The sequence below is a fragment of the Triturus cristatus genome, chromosome 12, assembly GCF_964204655.1.
Source record: "Triturus cristatus chromosome 12, aTriCri1.1, whole genome shotgun sequence".
Classification (NCBI taxonomy): domain Eukaryota; kingdom Metazoa; phylum Chordata; class Amphibia; order Caudata; family Salamandridae; genus Triturus; species Triturus cristatus.
The window spans coordinates 198,375,176-198,394,432 of NC_140595.1; the positions used below are offsets into that span (position 1 = coordinate 198,375,176).

At 45.3% G+C, this 19,257-nt stretch overlaps 2 protein-coding genes across 13 annotated transcripts in view; one reads left to right on the forward strand and one right to left on the reverse strand.

Moving 5' to 3' along the window:
- Positions 1 to 19,257, forward strand: part of MTSS2 (MTSS I-BAR domain containing 2) — a 331,653-nt gene that overhangs the window by 273,680 nt on the left and 38,716 nt on the right. For 8 of the 12 annotated variants that reach the window (XM_085639827.1, XM_085639829.1, XM_085639832.1 and 5 more), the window contains exon 7: positions 18,568 to 18,758. In XM_085639827.1, the coding sequence (XP_085495953.1) occupies positions 18,568 to 18,758 (191 nt within the window). The remainder of the gene's footprint in view (positions 1 to 18,567; positions 18,759 to 19,257) is intronic. The other 4 variants (XM_085639831.1, XM_085639825.1, XM_085639833.1 and 1 more) reach the window with 1 other exon arrangement.
- IL34 (interleukin 34) overlaps positions 1 to 19,257 on the reverse strand; it is an 851,078-nt gene that overhangs the window by 132,011 nt on the left and 699,810 nt on the right. The gene's annotated exons all lie outside the window — the stretch shown is intronic.

A 19,257-nucleotide genomic window follows, 5' to 3' on the forward strand; every position in this document is an offset into this window, starting at 1 on the left:
TTAGGGATGTCGGGGATGTTATAGTCGTCCCTTGGGTCTGGGGAGCCTGTGGGAGTAGGGTCTCCTGTGGGTAAGTCATGGGGCACGTCCCCTATGTCATCATATGTGTTGTCATGATCATCATCATCCGGAGGGGGTGTTGGGGAATGATGAGGAGGGGGTGGAGAAGGAGAAGGTGGAGGGGGAGAAGGTGGATGGGGTGGAAGAGGTGGGGAAGGTATTCTGAAAGGTGAGGTAGCAGAGTCTTTCCTTTTTGGAGGTGGAGCTGGGGCAGGTTTTTCCAGCTGTCTCTTTTTGATGCTGAGCATCAAATGTCCGGTTTTGGGATCCTTGGTTAATGTCTTTTGCAAGGGATCCGGTGTAAAGAGTTCTTCTGAAGGTGGTTTATCCGTCGGCGCCGAAGGCATCGGGCCGTTGGTTTTCTGGCTTTAGTGTCCTGTTTGGAAGTATGCGGCTTGGAAAAGGCTTTTTGTTTTGTCGGTGCCGAGATGGGTTTCGACTTCGAGATCTTGGTGCCGGTGGCCTTGTGTGCTTTTGTCGGTTCCGGGGATGGGGTCGGTACCGAGGAGCTGGAACTGGGTTTCGGCACCGAGTGTTTCGGTATGTTTCCAAGAGGAAAAACAACTGCAAACATCCGGGCCCAACACCAGATTGCGATCTATGCACAAGTGTGTAATCTGCAGCTCATATGCCTCGAACATAATGTTAGTAAAATCAAAAGGTATTGTTTAACAGCAGACCTAATAAAAACAGACATCATTTGAATGTTGCCAGACTCTCAGAAGGAGGATGTATCACTTTATCACTTAACCTCTGAAGGATAAATTCCGGGGTCTGTCCACTTCGATGCTACCCATGATCTACAGAGTCAAATAACTCTGCAGCACTTGCATCGACCTGGCGAGCTGTAGTGTCTCCCTCCATTTCTGAGCTTTGTCTGACTATCAAAAGCAATTTAAGTACTGGATACAGGAGGAACCTCAGCCAAGCCTCAACGTTACTTATGAGCCATGAATGTCTGCTGTGTGCTGTGAGTTTAATACAACTTACCCCTTCCTTAAGTGAGCGTCCCACAGGAACTGGAAAGCACTTCATAGCACAACACTTTTTCACATTTTAAGTTGAAGGACACATTGACGAGTGTACCTTTGATTAAAAAAAAGGCTACAGGCCTCATTCCCAGGCAATTTTAAATAGTTGTTGCATTTAAGAACCCGATCTAGATCAGAAGTACCCAGCAGAAGTTAAGAACAATTCCTTCCTGTTTATGACCTTCTCGAAAATGTACAAAGCAAAAAAATGCAGTGACGTCAGGGCAGCATACCGATGCTTGTGTGAAACCTTTGCCAATGCTTGTGTGAAACTTTTACCGATGCTTGTGTGAAACCTTTACCGATGCTTGTGTGAAACCTTTACTGATGCTTGTGTGAAACCTTTCAGGGACTAGCGTGTGCAGGGCACCGAAACAGGACTAGCCCTGCAGGGGTTGCCCTATCCAATTAATTCACACACAAGACACGGACGTTGGGTCTGGCTACCCCCACCTCCACAGTTTCAAATATCATATTGTTTTGATTCTTTTTTTGGTAACTTCACCCACTAAATGTATGAGAGGGGTTTCACATACTTCAGATACCCTTTGGGTGCAAAGGTGGCAGCCCCGAAAGTAAATGGGTTTCAAGCGCCCCCACGCCCCGTAAACCTTTTACTGATGCCTATGCCATAAAAATAACACCGGTGCCATAAATGTGCCACTCATAGCAACAACAGCATAAATTGAACCAAAAATATAAAAATGTGACTTTTCAATTGATGCGTAAAGCAGGCCATCCGGCCACCAGAATGACATTACATCCACCTGCCATGCCTGCGGACAGGGAGTAATCGCGCAGAAGCGGGGCAGTAGCGCATTGTCCTTGTCCGCAAATAAATCCACCGTTGTCAACCAAACCTCTTCTGCACCACAAGGAACACCTCCGTAAACAAAGAGGTTGAATTCATGGGGAGAACACCCTGATCGGTTGTTCCGCCGCACAATTCTCCCTCCGATGGAGGTACAGTGCCCTTAGAAACAACACAGTGCTCTCTGCCAAGGTCAGAATCTCCTGAGCCAGGAGCCACAAAGACTGAACCCTGCAACCCCCTGGTGATTGAGATATCCCCCTGATTGTTTGTTCGGACCAGCACATGATGCCTTCTGAAGACTGGCTCAAATTCCCGACAAGCCATCTATCTGAACAGCCTTCAGTTCCCTGAAGTTGGACGAACAACAAGCCTGCAGGCATTCCCACAGACCCTGCATGGACCAGGAATCTAAAGTTACCCTCCAGTTCAGCGTTTGCTGGCATCCGTTGTCACCCCCGGGAGGAGGACACCTGAAAAGGAAGACCCCTTGTAAGATTGGTCTCCTCCATCCACCAACCCAGGGCAATCTGCACACCACCACCCGAAGATTGTAATTGGCAGAACAAGGGGACCAATGGGACAGGAGATAGTTCACCAACGGGTACAGGTGCACCCGAGCCTACGGCAACACATTGATTGCCGCCGGCATCAAGCCCTGTAACCTCAACCACTGATGCACCGGGGTTGAGTCCAGGGCGAGCATGCAACCCAGGTCCCTTTTTAAGGTTGCCCTCCTCTCTGCCAGCAAAAACACCAGCTCCTTGACCATGTCCAGGTGACCCCCAATGAACACCAGGTCCTGGGTGGGAACCAGATGTGCCTTTTTGTGGTTGATTAGGAAGCCGTGGAATCTCGCAGCCCCTCTGGACATGAAGAGTACCCTTGGAAAAAGAAGAGGCAGAAATCAGCCAGTCATCCAGGTAAGGAACACCGGAATCCCCTCCCTATGGATGAACTAAACCACGGGAACCAAGACTTCTGTAAAAACCCACGGGGCAGAGGACACGTCAAAGGGCAATACCTGGAACTGAAAATGCTCTGGCCCCACAAAGAACCTGAGGAACTGTTGGGATGCCAGGTGAATTGGCACATGCAGCTAGGCATCGAGCAGATGTAAGGAAGTCTCCTTGTCCCCCTGAACCAGCAAAGGAAGGATCCCCTGAAAATACATCTTAAACTTTACATGAGGGACAAATAAGTTCTCCCACTTCAAATCCAGCACAGGGCGGAATTCCCCTGATGCCTTCCTTGACCCCTCTGACAGGCCAGAACTGAGTGAATGTCTCTTTTTCCGAGAAGATACCTGTCATAAGAGGCTCCCTCTTTGTGACAGCAGAGGGCAAAGCAGTGTGAACAAAAAAGCCTAGGGTGGATAATCGAAGATAATCGTGTAGCCCTGCTTGAGAATCTGTAAGAGCCACTGGTCGGAGACTGACTTCCCACAAGTCTCCACGAAATTTGACAACTGACCCTCCCACAAGGATCTGATAGTCAGGACTTCGATGAGGGGTTGGAACCAACATCTGACTGCTGAGACTTGGACTTTTGGGAGAAAGGGACACACCCATCAGCGCCCCTTCCCACGAAAGGACAGGTTACCCCCAGGGGTAGAAGATAGGTTGAAGACCCTCGTGGCGTCAAAGAATCTACCCCTTGAAGTACAATTGAAGTATCCCTGGAAGCCAACAGTTTCCTATCCTCCACCGATTTCTTCACCAACTCCTCCAATGGAGCGCTAAAAAGTGCCCCCCCCCGAGAAATCTTCATCAGAAAGGATTTCCGCGCCGCCTCAGCCTCCCAATGGCGCCACCAAACCTGGCGCCTGGCCTCAATAGCTGCGTCCGCAGAGGCAGCCACGGCCCCCAGGGTATCAAAGAAATTGTCGGACATCATGTTGGTCACTGTTCCATGACCCCCAGGGTAGGCATGAAGTCCGTCCCTTGCTCCATAAGTTCAGCAAGAGACTGGTAGTCCTTCCAAATAGACTGGATTGTGTAGGAGAGATAAGCAGGGGCCCTAATAGAGAAGTTGGCCATGGCGTAAGACCTCTTGACCGCGACCTCCACCTGCTTATCAACTGGGTCCGAAGGAGAGACATCCTCCGAAAAGATGGTCCCCTGTGAGGACAACCCAGCCAGCAATGAATCTACCTTCACTGCCGTGGGAAAATTCTTAGCAAAGTCCTGAATGGAATAACGTTTAGATAAGTACCGTAGGAAAGACCACTTTTCCACCTCCTGCCACTCATTATCCATGACCTTCTTGACAGAGGGATGCAGGGGAAGTGATTGAGGCTCACATCTCTGATACTGCATGAAGACATCCTCTGCTGCAGAACCTCCTTAAGCTACTGCCTCTGCACATATCGGCCCCAGAGATCATCCTCCTCTCCGCAAGCCTCAGTACGCTGCTTCTTAGGGGAAGAAGGGCCCACACGCTCCTTAAATGCTGCAGCCACAGCAGCCTGGATCATCTGCTGAATGGCCTGCAAGGAACCGTCCCAGGCTCAAATAGGCAGGTCCTGTCATAAAAATACACACAGGAAAGCCAGGCCAGTTGGTAAGCAACCGCAATACACAAGCATTGTGCACACATCTAGAGTGAACCGAACATCCGCATTACCCATCCAACTCTCTGTATGCCAGATATGCGTGACTCGTCGAGGCCCCTGCGTCATAAAGCAGTCGGCTGACCTACCGCAGTCCTAATACAAAAAGTTCATGAGAATACGCGCTGCAGCCCCTATGACAAATCAGAACCTGCAGCGCCCTCCACTTTGACCCCCTGCGCTGCATCTGAAAGTGGCTGCAGGAGAATGAGCCCTGAAGGCCAGCGTCCCTACAATGAGGATCTGCCGCAATGCGTGAGCCCGCTGAAGCAGGGCTTCGAAGACAAGGTAAGAACCTGCTATGGCTGGGCTACCTATTACGCCACAAAAAGAAATATCTACCGGTCATTACAAAATACCATGAAGCAACAAGAGCCTGCTTAGCAGGGCTTCCACCGGGCCTTAGGGTCGGCTAGTGAAGGACCTCGCCCCATTTACCTGTAACTTGCTCGAAGAGTCTGCAGAGCAGAACCAAAAAAAACACAGGCCAGGGGTGAAGGAGGCCGGGTGGGAACGCTAGAGCGCTAATGTGCCTGGAGGGTTCTGTTGGGGAGCTGAAGCTCACTACATTAGTCATGTGGCCAGGAAGACTTACGAGGAGGTAATGAAACTTTACTTAATTTGGTATTGAAGCCCACCTCGTAATTTTAATGGTATAGATGAAACAAGAGGAATTTGTTTCACAGCCTTTCTGAAGACAAGATGGCGCTGCCCCTTCACAGGGACCTTTGTGTCCTGTAAGTTTATGTATCACAGACGGTGTTATACCCATGTGAATTGCAACAGAATCCCACCGAGCCAGGCCGTGTGAGGCTGTGATCTGAATAGTGCGCATACTTGTTTGGGAACAAGAGGCGACAAGAGGAGACCTGAGCGACCAGAAAGGCCCGAGCATCAGGGTGAAACTATTTCACTAAATATTCCAACATTCTTCTTCCAAATAAAGAACAGCAACGAGCTACATGAAAAGCTTCATGGAAACTAGAACCGTGGGCCCCGGCCAGCTTCCGGATCTGCCCAGCCTGTGTCCTGGGGCTGCGTCTGCCTGGATCGAGGACACTGCAGCTGTGTGAGGCTCTCTGCCCACTTGGCCGAGAAGGTCTGCCTCAGTGAGGTGGGTGGTACCCGGAGGGAGCGGGCTAGGGTATGTAGAAAGCACACTCTCAGAGGGCGGAGGGTACAAAGTGGAGAAACACTCGACATCGAAGAAACCTGCCCTCTAAATCAACCACATCATCGTCATCTTTCAGTCGGGTGACCAGATGGCTCCACGACACCATGCCTCTGTTTCTGGACTTAGCTTTTGCAAACTACTGCATTCTGGGAGTTGTAGTCTTGGTTCATTTGAATAGCCAATTGGACCAGCACATGTGAAACAATGATATGTGAAAGCAAAGCCCAGAAATGGAAAAGTGGTGTCTGGGTGACATGAAGCAACCTGGTCACCTATTTGTCTCCAGACTGTGCCATAACAACCTTGTCCACCAAGGGTAGATGTGATAATCAGGCAGCAAGTGTTGGAGCTGTGTTCAAATGAATGGAGCGATGGCAAACTCCATGTTTATGTAAGGATCAAGCACAACCAAATTCAATTCTAATATTCAATTTTCATGATCACACTGTTAAATCTTTAAAATAAAGTCACAGTATAAACCAGCAGTCTCAGTTCCTGCTCGGTCTACCGAGGTTTGAAAACACAATCAACAGTACACGTAGCTGATTTTGTTAATTTGACTTCTGCCAAGTTTATTTGTCAAATATTAAAAATAAAAAATAAAAATCTGAATTATTGCTGAGGTTGTTATTCACTTGCACTGAGCTCAGCTGTTTGCTATGAAGGACAAAGAAAGAACTTGTGCCTGATTGCCCCTTTGGCCCAGATTAACGAAGGCCCTGCGGCAGTGCCAAGCGATGCAGAGTGGCACAAGGCATTTATTCTCAAGTACAAAAGGAGTGTAGCACTGAACAGGTGGTGCCCTTCCCTCAATGCGGAGAGCAGCCTGTGCTGCTGCTTTGCATCACGGGGGAGGTTACTGAGGTGTTATTTGGGCAGATCAGTGCCACAGGGTTTAATTTGTAAAAGAATAAGTGCCAGGGCTCACTTCAGGGGACCACTGCAGCTTGCACCACCCATTGCCACTGCCAGCGCTGCAGGTGACAGTACTAACACAACTACTGCCATCACACTGCTATAAGTGTGACATTTTAGTCTATTCCAGGGCCCAAATCTATAAGAATGGCTTGGCCATGGGGTATTAGTTTTATTAAATGTATATTGAACAAATAAACATCCCTTTTTCTGCTTATCTTTAAATTACACGAACAATCCCACCATGTGGCAGCCGTCTTAATTCCCGGTGTTGACAATTAAGTGCCGGTGCTTAGCACACAAAACCACCAGCTCAAATTCAGCACGGCAGTGCCAACACCCATAGGTTTTGCTTAGCAGGCAAATTGTATCAAATTTGCAATCCCGCTCCAATAATGCTAAAATATATAACAATACAAATGAATTTGGGAGTAACGGAGAACTTGAGTGAACAGAAGTTGCTGGTGACGTGCAAAGATTCACCAGCAATTCTTTGTGGGTTCTGTGGTACCCCTCCTCAAGGCATATGGGGCAAAGATAGCCTCAGTAATATTTTATTGTATACCAGTGTTTGTTACCAGTTGCAGCTGTACCTTGAATCGCCTTGAACACAAGTGTTGCACCCACGTTTTGCCGTCAGTCGTTCTACCACACAATGCTTGCTAACACTAGAACGGGACATTAAAAGTTATTTACAAAAAGCTGACTAGGATCTAACTGTGTATTCAAGACGACTTCAGCAGCAGCAACCTGCTGCCATCATGGATCAGGCTGGATTTTGGAAGACCCATGTTATAAAAAATCCTAGATCTACAAAATTGCCTAGACCAATATGATCCATCTTTAGATGGAGGACTCTACGTACAGTTCTCTGAAGAAGTGACCCATAAAAATGTGGGAAGTACACACTGATCTGCAAGTCATAAGTTCAAGGCTGACTAAGCCCTTCATTCTTATTAGATTGGTGAATTGAGTACCATTAAATACAGTAATAGCAACACCTGTTATTTGCAGGTTTTATAAAAAGCAGAAGTGTGGTATAAAGCGCTATATGAAAAATCTCAAGTTTGGAAGGGATTAGAGACTGCTTTTTATTTATAATCTAATGGTCCACACAGAAGGTTTGAAACAAAAATACTTTTTGATTGTGAATCTCCTGCGGATCATAAATTGCGCTCTGATATCACCACACGTCCTTTCCTTCCACAACCAGTCTGCAAGCAACACCAGGGGAATCCTCATGATTACCTGTTTGTGGATTCAGGGGCACAGTGAGCGTCACTAGTCCAGAGGTGACAATATCTCTGCTTGGACCAGCCTGTGAAAAGATGGAAAGTGCATGAAAGGTGCATGAAATGAGAGTCTTGGTTTTCTCGGGGTGCAACATTCAAAAATATTTACTAGCAGTGTTCAGATTTGTTTCGACATATCTGTAGAGTTCATGGGTGTTGTAGCTGGTCATTATGGCTAGCCTTCCTGCCCCATTTCAGGATAGGCCGGTGAACACTCAGTTGCCGTATGTGGTCTATCAGAGAGCGGGCCCTGTGGTCTGCAAAACACTAGACCTGCCAGGACAACATTGCTGTAGTTAGCCACCCCTCTTTCATGCCCATTGCTTGAAAGTCTCTCGCGAGGCCCGTTTCTTCAGTGCTTCCACAAGCATATTTTTTTTCTAGAGAAGAGTGTTCCACCAAAATCGTCACGAAAGACTGGTTAGAGCCCCAACAATGTCCCCTTAAATGTTACCTTCGAAGACCAAGGGCAGTTAGGGACAGTTTTATATGTGGTCTGGCGCCCACCCGACAGAACATGGTGGAGATGGCCCTAGGTCTGGGTAAACAAATAATATTATGTATAGTTTTGTTTAGGTGTATATCAGGCCAGTAGCACAGTGTAAGATCCTAGGCAGTTACACTGGGCAGAGCGGGTTGCAAATTATATTTTCAATAGACGATTTTTAAAGGCAGAGCAGTGCATAAGGGTCATGGGCATCATAGGCACATGGCTTAAGAACAGAGTGCAGTATTGCAGCACATTTGAAGCGTTGGAATACAGGAAACACTGCAGTCAATGCGCTTGTAGTTTTTTTCTGATGTGTGATTGCCGCATGCCCTGGGCATTGAAATCTGCCTTTATGGAGGGATATATGTGCAGTGCTTTTATACGTCTAAAGTAGTCAGTTTACTGTATGTTTGCATAGGGCTGTGCACATTATAGAGGCACATTGGCGCACTAGATCTTACACGTTTCAATGTATGTGCCCATAGGCCTTACCCATTTGTACATTTGATTCACTGAGGTCTTTCCGTGTTTGACCACGGGAAGGAGGTCTGAGACAGCTCTCATTTTGGCTGGGCACAGAGTTGCTAATTTTAGTGTACGACAGAGTAGGGACTCAGTGCTTGTTCAGTAGGCAAGGAGTTGGAGCATTCCATAGGGATCCATGCAGATAATGCTCAGCTCAGTGTGGAAACTGAAGGAACTCTTCACAGTGCACTCATTTGAGAAGATCAATTTTATGATTTGCAACTTTTTAACATTTGTTCTAAGTGTTTTTTAGGTTTGGCTTGAGAATGAAGCAGTCTACAACACGTTTTGTCACAAATGCTTTAAAGTATGCATAGAATGGGCTTTGGCCGCCTCTAGAGTAGTATTAGTCTCTCACCCAATTGTATTATCTTGTTGAGGTAGCATTCCGCCTTTCAGGAAGGGCTTCAGTTGGAATGCATTAGGGACTCTTTTACATCTGAAAATTACACTCCTTTGTCACTCTGTTGGTCACATTCAATTATTTTTCCTCGATGCATTCCATACAGAAAACAATCATTTTTTGCTACAGTCATGCAAAGCCAAAATGGCAAGCTTTCGTGTGATAGCCAGCATCTGTGCAAGCAAGGCATGTCAATGCCCGCTTTGGCACAATAAACCCTGATCTACTGGTTTTGCCAATGCTTAATTGTTAGTTCTGACCAGGCTACAGCAGTAGCTCTCATTGGACACATTGTATTGGTTACTTAAACAGGTGCTCTCCAAATAAGGGCTGATCAGTATAGGACTGAAGGACTGTATAGGGGGTGAGAATTTAAGGGTTCCAGGGTTTTCTCTATCAGGAACTCTGTAGGCGTAACATGAAGCCATGTCTTTAAGAGCGTTATCAAGGGAAGTGGGCGGGTTCGGTAATTCCATACTCGGGCGCCAGGGCACAAGTGTCTAAACTCTTGCCATCTTGGAGGGCAACTATCACCATTCCAGCATCTCCTGTTTTTCACTGGGTTGATATTTCACACTTTTTTGTTATGTTAATAGGTTGCTGAAAGGTATTCCTTTTGTGGAATTTACAGATGTGTCTTAGAAGACAAGCCTGTGTTGTGAGGCCAGGAGGTGCCTAATGTGATCACCATACCTGGTCACATCCATGAGACACGCTGCGGCAACAACTGTGACTCTGAGCGGGAAGCAGGCTTATTTTAATATAACCGATTGGAGAGCACCGTTTCTGGAGGCAAAGTCTGGGATGAATGCTTTGACCTTCCTAAGCAGTTGAATCTGTTTTTGGCAAATATTATGATGATTTTGATGTAAATTGTAAAAAAATAGGTTTGGGACTAATGTGAAACTGAGAGAATTTGCAATATATTTTAGAAGAATCCTTGGAGGCCGTAAAGGTCAAAGGACATTGAGCTGTGTAAGTTTTAATGGGCCTGCAAATAATGACCCCTTTTCAGTTAGGCAGGCTTGCTTGGTCTTGGTGTCTCTGCTCTGACACCGATCAGAAGATCTGATTTCCTTCTGGCAGTGAACTAGACTTTTGCTCCAAATTGCTTTAGGTGTGCTCCAGTTTGTGGAAACAAGAGGTTGGCACAGATCTCTCACACACGCAGTGTGTGCAGACCCAAACACAGTGCTACAGAGCAAACCTCCAAAGTTAAACTAGAATATGGATACCCATTTAGGAAGTGGCCATTACTCGGCTTCTGTGGAGGGGCTTATCAAGAGGGAGGGAGTCTGTTCGCCTTCCGAACAGACTCATCCAAGTGTCAGGTAAAACTACGCTGGCTCGACTGGAAGTCAACTCAATTTGGCTTCCAGAGCTGCTCTCTTGTGAGGGGATATCAAGAGGTTCCTCAATAAAACATCTGCTTCTGGGATTCTGAAGTGCTGGAGCCAGGTCAGTCAAATGTGCAGCTCCCCAAGCATGTTTCTGATTCTTCCTCAAAACCCTTGACTTTTCAACAGTCCTGAGCTGCAGGGACATCTGTGTTATAATTAGCTTCCAACAAATAAACTAATAATAAAGACTCTGTTGGAAGCTTTCAGAGAGAGAGAGTGAAAGTGAGCACAGATTTCAGATGGAGAACTGTGAATTTTGAGTCTTGCTTGCAGAAATTTGAGACTTTTAAATGAAAAGGTTTCATACAATACTGAACTGTCTTAATTGATTGTGTCTTCGCTGAAGAAGATTTCTGACTAGAGCCTTTACTTAAAAGCCTCCATTAAATGCCTAATTACTGGTTAAAGTGTGGTAGCTTTGCAGCTCATCTCTACTAGACTTCGCCTCATCCACCACACTGGGCTACGCACAAGACATATCGCTTTGGCTGTTGTACTCTTCCCCCAACAGATTGTCTTTGCTGATGAGATGGTTTCTCTGTAGGTCAGTAGACGTTCACATGTGCTTTCTTTCTCTTTCTTTCCATTTTCTTTCTTTATCTACCGTTTTTCTCCTTCCTGCATCCTTCCTGTAGAGCTACTTGGTAAGTCAAATATGTCCCATTAATCATGCTCCTTGCTCTGCTGTCCCAGAGTCATCCTTCATGCTTTCCTGACTTGTTGCTGGTGATGGGCTTCCTGCTGTCCAACCACAGGGTTATGCTTCTGATTTTTCTGCTGTCCTCCAGGTGGTCCAGGACTACTTTTCTCTCCCTGGTGTCACATTTTTCACTGTCTTCCTTTAGGCATACTTCTTGCACCCATGCCCCAGAACCCGCCCCTATCTCCTTGCCTAGAATAATGCTTCTCGCTTTTCTGTCCCGTTGGCATGCTTCTTTCTCCTTTGATAGTTTTGTTTTGCTTTGCGCTCTCCTTTCCCAGAGTCCTACTTCTCACTCCCCTGTTCCTGCAGCATGCTTCTCCTCCTCGAGAGTAGTGTTCTTGCACTCCTGTCTCACAGGGATGCTTCTCTCTCAGTCATGCCTCTCCCTGAACTGTCCTAAAGTGAAGCTTCTTGATCTCCTGCATTAGAGCCCCCTTCCTTCCACTGATGTACTGTAATGAGGCTCCTTGCTCTCTTTTTCTGGAGTTACTTACGCTTCATGCTCTCCTGTCCCAGAATCACCTTCTTTCCTACCCTGTTCCAGCATCACGCATCTTGTGCTCCTGTCCCAAAAACAGTCCTTCTCCTGTTGTCCCGTCCCCAGTATTACGCTGTTCCCTCTGGATATCCCGCTAGGCTCGTGCATGTTGTCCTTTTATCACAGGGGCAGTACTCTCACTCTCCTGTCCGAGAGACACGTTTCGCGGTCCTGCCCTGTCAATAGTGTCCTGAATCTCGTTCTTTTGTCTCCCAGGAGTCATGGTAGAGTCTTTCCAGGCCATGGTTTTGTGCTTCTCCCTCCTCTGATGTATCCCCGCAGCCAATTTAATCCCTCTTCTGCATCTCCCATTGAATCACTTCCCACTGCCTTCCAGGTCTCTGGACCATGCTTGTCCAACCCCGTTCATATGCTGAGGGCCATGCTCTTTCCCTCCTGATGGATCACAGTGCCATGCTTCTCTTTAACTGACCTTCCCAGAGTGCCTTGTGTCTCACACACTGACATCCTCCATGAGACTCACCACTGTCTTCCCTGATATTTCACCGGTGTCCTGCTTCTCACTCTTTCCTGATATTCACTGGCGCCATCCGTGACATACACTAGCGACGCGCCACAAAAACATTCCCTTGATATGTCACTGGTATCATGCTTCTCAACGCGGGCTGTAGGCTTTTAAAACCAATCAATGATCCACTCTATTTAAAAGAACTTAACCAAGAAAGTACCCAACACACAGCATTGAACCTAGACTGCATATTTGGTATCCCCCGTTACATTGAGGTCTCGACATCGAGAGTTAGTACTTTGCAGGTAAGGTTATGAACTCGTACGTTCGGAGTCACTACTTCCCATGAAACATTACGTCACAGGCAAAAAATTATTATAATAAAAAAAAATGTAAGTTCTAAACCTTAAGCTATACATATGTGAAATATACTTTTTACAATGAAAATCTCAAAAATTAAAGTGAAACATATATTTAAATACACCTAAGACATTGCTGGAAAACAAATCTAAATTACGGTGCAGTTATGGTTACAAATTAATACCGAAAAACCTTAGAAATTCGCTAGTTATGGTTAGGACCACAATCTGTGACACTTGCACAACATCCATGCACACCATAATTTGCACGCAATATGCAGTGCTCATAAACTTACTCTTAATTAAACAAGCGTTGTAAATCACTTTACAGATGAGATTATATTTCAAGTTACCCATCCCACAGAGACAACTAGGAATGTCTTTGCATTTATTGGGTACTTATGTTTTGTTTAAATACATTTTGATCTACAGTATTGTTATTTATTGGTATAAATATTGTGAGGCCATAAGCATTACATTTGTTGTGCAGTTATGGATGTGTGAGTTATGAATTGTGGTCCTAACCATAACTTGCACATTTCAGTGTTTTTTTGGTTGTAAATTGTAACCGTAATTGCACTTTAACTGTGTTTTAGGTGAATTTCTGAGTTTTTCAAATAAAACATGTTTTCATTGCATAACAGCTCTAACTATAACTTCACCTTAACCCTTTTCAGTGATTTAATTTTTTTTTAATCGTATACCACACCGAGGCGTTCCATGCGCCCAACCCTCATTGGGCAGTCGCTCCAGCTGCAAACTGCCTTCGTATGTGTTCAGCAGGGTTTGGCTGCAGGGCATGGCCTCTTGCTAGGCTCTGTTTCCAGCCCTCAGCAGGCAACCAACCCCCACAGCACACAGCCTTTTGGCTACGCACAGCAGGGGTTGGCCACAAGGCCTGACCTCCAGTCTGACCATGGGCCTAAACATGTGCTAGTGACCTTACCCCCGCTGCACATGGTCTTCAGCCTCCTACCTCTGGTCAGGCCCTTCACCCAACCTGCTATGGGCTACCAACACTGGCTTAACATGGCTGCCCTCTGCCCAGCATTACTCTGGCGGACAACCCCTGCTGCACGCAGCCTTCAGCTGTGCACAGCACAGATTGAATTCAGGGCCTTTGGCATGTACAGCAGGGGTTGGCTACAGAGACTCGACTGTAGCCAGGCGTTTCTCCCAGCCCGCCGTATGTGGACAACTTCTTGCGTGACCATTGGCCAAGTGCAGCAGTAGGGCAGAGCATATTTTATTTCCCATTTTTTTTTACTGGATTAGTGGATACAGTGACCCTTCCTGTGTCTGTGATTCACAACTCCCACTGTAAAAATATGTATTTTATTGCTGCTGTTCCCTTTGGTGCTACCCACATGACCCTGTGAGTCACAGTATACTCAACCTGCCCCTTTATGCTCTTTTTCTTTCAATTTTTCCTAACACTGTGCTCAGTGTGGAATAATGTTGGCAGAACATGGTAGATTAGGGAACTCCTGGATTCACAAATTTGAAGTGCAGGATGGGAAAAAAAACTCCCTCATTCAGTCTTCTGTAGATTCATAATGCTCGATGGAATTAATGATTCAGATATTGCTAATATTTCAGCTCTTCACTCCCTGCCCAAGCAATTTGTTAAATGCTAATTTCTCGAAAACGTCTGAATGGATTTACACTAAACTACACAAAGGCACTTCCTGGAGTAAAGGTCTATCGTTATGCCAAGTTTGGTGTAATTTCATTCAGCCATTTTTTTCTGTAAGGAAGAACAAAGAATCCCATAGGAATTAAAATTGAGAATGGAACTTTTGGGACCACCCTCTTTTTCTTGGCCCCAGCTTGACAAATCTCTGCGAAACATACCAGGAAGAACCCAAAGGCGTACTGGAAAGTTTCATGCAGATTTGTCAAACATCTTAAAGTTTGTAAGAAAATAAAGGCCTTTTGTATAGAAAGATAGAAGGATAATCAGATAGATAGATAGATAGATAGCACAGTGGCAGTCACTACTGTGTTGTCATGATATGGTACAGTCACACTTTCCATTGAAACAGCATTTTTTGTTTTGACTACAACTTTATTTCCCATGGACGGATTATCATAAAAGTTGTTTTGTATTAGCAAAAAAATTCTTTTGTTTTAAAAATATACAGATTTGCATAAAAATCGGGTTTTTTACCAAACAAAAAAGCTATGGTTGAGAAAAAACCTTTCTGTGATGCCCAATTAAATGCTACAGGCCCTGTGGCTAGCCCCTCAACCCCTGATGAATATGACTGAAGGCTCTGCACTGCACTTATTGGATACAAGGGAGGTGGATAAAGTGGATTATTATTAAGGCTTCAGTTTTTCAATTTTTACTGATTTTTACAGATAAATACAGACAGAAAACAATGTATTTTCTGTCTGTATTTATTTTTAAAAGTGGGAAAAAGCTGAAAATTGTGCTTCTTCTGAGAGACTCTCCATGCTGTCGTTCAGGAATTCCAGACAACAGCTGAGCAGATAGACGGCATGGACTTTAGAAACAATTGGATGAGATTTCCTTAAATACAGGCATATGCTAACATATATTTGTAGGATAATGCTAATATGTACCTGCGAGTGTTGTTTTTTGTTATACATGACTGCTTAATTTGCCAAAACATCACCAGCATCCATGTATGAGTGCACGTCCAAAAGTTAAATAAACATGGAAATATATACAATTTTACAGCTCCATTTATTCTCAAAACACAAAATAAATATGGATAAACACCAATGAGATGGCCAAAACATAAATATGGATAAATACAGACGGAAATGTTAAAAAAAATACCATAAACCAGGAGCCCCAATTATTATGAAACAAAACCTAGAAATTCAATGAAAAAACAACAGTTAAATGTTAGTTATGGTTCAGTGAATGAAATCCCTAAAAACCCATGAAATTCACCAGTTTTGGTATGCAATGTTCACCATAACTCAGACCACCTAACATGCACACTACTCCACTTTGCCCATGGTATAGGAAACAATAGGGCAGTGGCGGCTGGTGACATTTGAAAGTGGTGAGGCGTAACAGTTTGGTATGGCTGTTTAATGTAGTGAGCGACTCGGTCAAGGTTAATGGACAAACGTGGGGTCCAGGCTGGATCTTCCTCTATAGAAATACATTGAAAAAAAGATCTGCACGTCTTCAACCACTTCTCTTTCCTCTTCAGCACCCTTTCACTCTTCCAGAAATGCACTTCCTTGCATCTTCTTCACTTCACCACCTGCAAATATACACTGCACTCACTCATATATAAGCAATTTATTTTCTTTTGCCCTGTAAATATTTTGACATCTGTGCAACCCCTTCACACACATTTTCACAAAATTGCAATTACCACTGAAATACATCATCATTGACACAGACACTTTGCTTTGGCTTCAGCATTAGCATCAGAGCTCTCAATGAAAGCCCCTCATAAACACTTGCACAGCTCAAAGTATGCACGGAAAACAAATACAGAAAGAAACACAACATGATTAAATAGCTAACTCTTGAGGTAGGCAAGATTAAGTAAAACTGGACATAATAGAGGAACTAAATTGCTGACATGCATTGCCTTAACGTTTTTAACACTCATTGTTAATAAATCAATCCATGTTTTTGGCATTAATGTTGTTAAGGGCATGAAGATAGGTCCAGTTTTAATATGATACAGCAGACAACTGTATATTGTAAGCACATATCTCTACTTTTCCCTTGACTCGGATATTTGGATCAACATCACAAGGGAACAAGAACACTGGCCTGCTCGTCTTTATGCATCCATTTCACGGGAGAACAAATGCTGCAGCTCCACTTCTAATGGAGCCAGCGACGTGCAGCCAGGGCCTGGGTGTCACAGTAGGGGAAGTTAGCGTGGTGAGGGGTCTCAGCACAATATACATAACAGAAGATTAGCATTCTAACACTTACCATTACCGAGGACAAGGCACCAAAACACATGTGCACGGTGCTTGCAACCACTCCTACGTCTGAGGAATGTGAAAGGGTGGGATCTATGCCTGTGAATGACGGACGGCTGCTCTCACACAGGGATGGAGATTCTAACGCCCCAAACCATGACGCTGACAGCATCACTGCCCTATAGAGAATACTGCCATAGACTACAATAACATTGATTCACTATGAAGGGCTTTAGGACAGTAAGCCCTGTGTGGTGAGTCCCAGCTCAAAATTTGATTTACTGCCTGGCTTCCGTCTCCTGATTCAGAGCGAGGCGGGGCAGGCAGTCTGGGACAGACAGCACAGACTTAAATACATTGATTTGTTTAAAGATACGATTGTATCTATAAATAAATCGATCTTTTTAATATATATCTATAGGTATTTATAAAACATAAAAAAATTAACTGACCTGTGAAGTAATAGCACTCTCAACATTGTGACATCCGATGCAGCGACTCTCGATGTAGTGACTCCCAATGTACTAAACGGCAATGCTGTGACATCCATCTGCATATTACGGGGTGAATGCTCAGTCGAATGAATAGCTATTGCACTGGAACGTTATAGAGATAGGATTAACTTATCGCAGAGGTGAGAAAAAAGTCCAGTACTGCTCTGAATACACTAGCAGGGAGCCCTACACCAACCCACGGAGACGGGGCAAATATCAAAAGATGCCTTTACTAACCTGTGCTGTGGTTTCAAGAGGCTGAAGTCATGCATGCTAGTTTATGTGTTACATAGTCTACACTTTTGCTGATTGCCTGAGGCCGCATGATTGTTGGCAGCAGGTCTCCTGTGCTTGCTGTCCTAGCCAGTCAGTCATTCTAGGTTGCCTTCAACTTGTTGTTTCCCCTTCTCACTCACTCATTGTGACCTGCCAAGTCCATTAAGGAGCTTCTAGACTTTGCCCGGCCGCAATAACTACTGCATTGACCTTCACACTTTTAGCATGTCACCCGCAGACCTAAGATGCCAGAAAAGAAATTGTACCAAAACTGCATTATCCAGACATACTTCTTGCTACCTGACTGCTAGCCGTGTTTCAAGTCTAATGCCTCTCACTTTTCTCTCATGTCCATGCTCTCATGCTTTGCTGTTTCTTGACTGTGAAGTATCCTTCTTGCTCTGTTGTTCAAGAGTTATGCTTCCCTCTCTTCTTTAACTGGGGTGGGGGGCAGTACTCATTGCTGTCAATGTAAAGGAGTGTGGTGGAGGAATGTATGACTATAGGTTGTAGACTTAACATAGCAGATGATTCTCCCTCAACTAAAATAAATCTAACATGGAAAATGGCGGGAAGAGCTCTACAACCCCCAGTAGATAAGTGAGAGAGTGAATGAATTTATGTTTTCTCTGAATCGCCTATAGATGACTGCGGAAATGAGTCTGTAGATTCAGTGCTTGTGATAGGTGACTACGTGCCCCACTAAACGCTGGTGAGAGCAGTTAAATTTGTTATGGTGCCTTCAATGTCTGGACCCACCCCGTACTCTAGCATTAATTAAGAAGTACAGCAAGACAGTCTTTGACTCGTTTACAGTCATATGGTGCTTGTTAGTTTGAGATGTTCAAAAGTAAAACTGGAAAAGGCCTATGGTTGAGCCTGCGGTACTTTTGATTTCCGTCTGTGCGGGGTATGATGTCCCCGCTGCATTGGACCCGGTGGAGATGCTACAATCCTTGGCCTACTGAAGCAGTCCATTATGGGGGTGGCCACTGAGTGAAGGGGTGATTAGAAAGAGCTGCCAATAAAGTTTCAAATGTGACAAGGGTGTCCTCTAATATGGCGCAGCATTTCTGACCATTTCAGTTGGCTCTTCTTCTGCCCCGCCCCCTCTCTCAGGAAAGGGGGACCTGCAGCCACAGCTAGACAGCGCTCTCCAGGACGTCAACGACATGTACCTGCTGATGGAGGAAACGGAGAAGCAGGCAGTGCGGAGGGCTTTGATCGAGGAGCGGGGGCGCTTCTGCACGTTCATCACACTTCTGCAACCAGTAGTGGTAGGTACAGCACTCCTTCCCATCTTATTCCCCTTTGGACCTCTCACCAGTTTAATAAAGATAGTCATGTTGCTGTTTTTATTTCACATCAATGGCAGGGTTAGATAAGGGAAATCCAGTAAGAGGAGTCATTGTAAATGTCATATATGGGGATATCCAGTTTGATGTAGAAACGTCTTACATTGACCATGACCAATGTTTGACATTCCTGTGGCAGAATGTCAGAGGATGGTTGTACTGGGGTGTGTTCTTGCATCTTACTGCCTACAAACATGCCTAGCCTGGCTTCTCCTGCACTACAGGTGGCCACAATCTGGCCAGGCTTAAGTCTATTGAGAGTATATGTCTCCTAGGCATACACAAGCACCTGGGGGGCTACTTTGCAGGCTGTAGTTTCTTCATAACTCATTCCAATAATGGCCCCAGCTGCCCCTTCTGATGGCCCAGTGCTGCGTGGTACATGGTGACGGCTCCATAGGGAATGAGGAGGGGGAGGTCT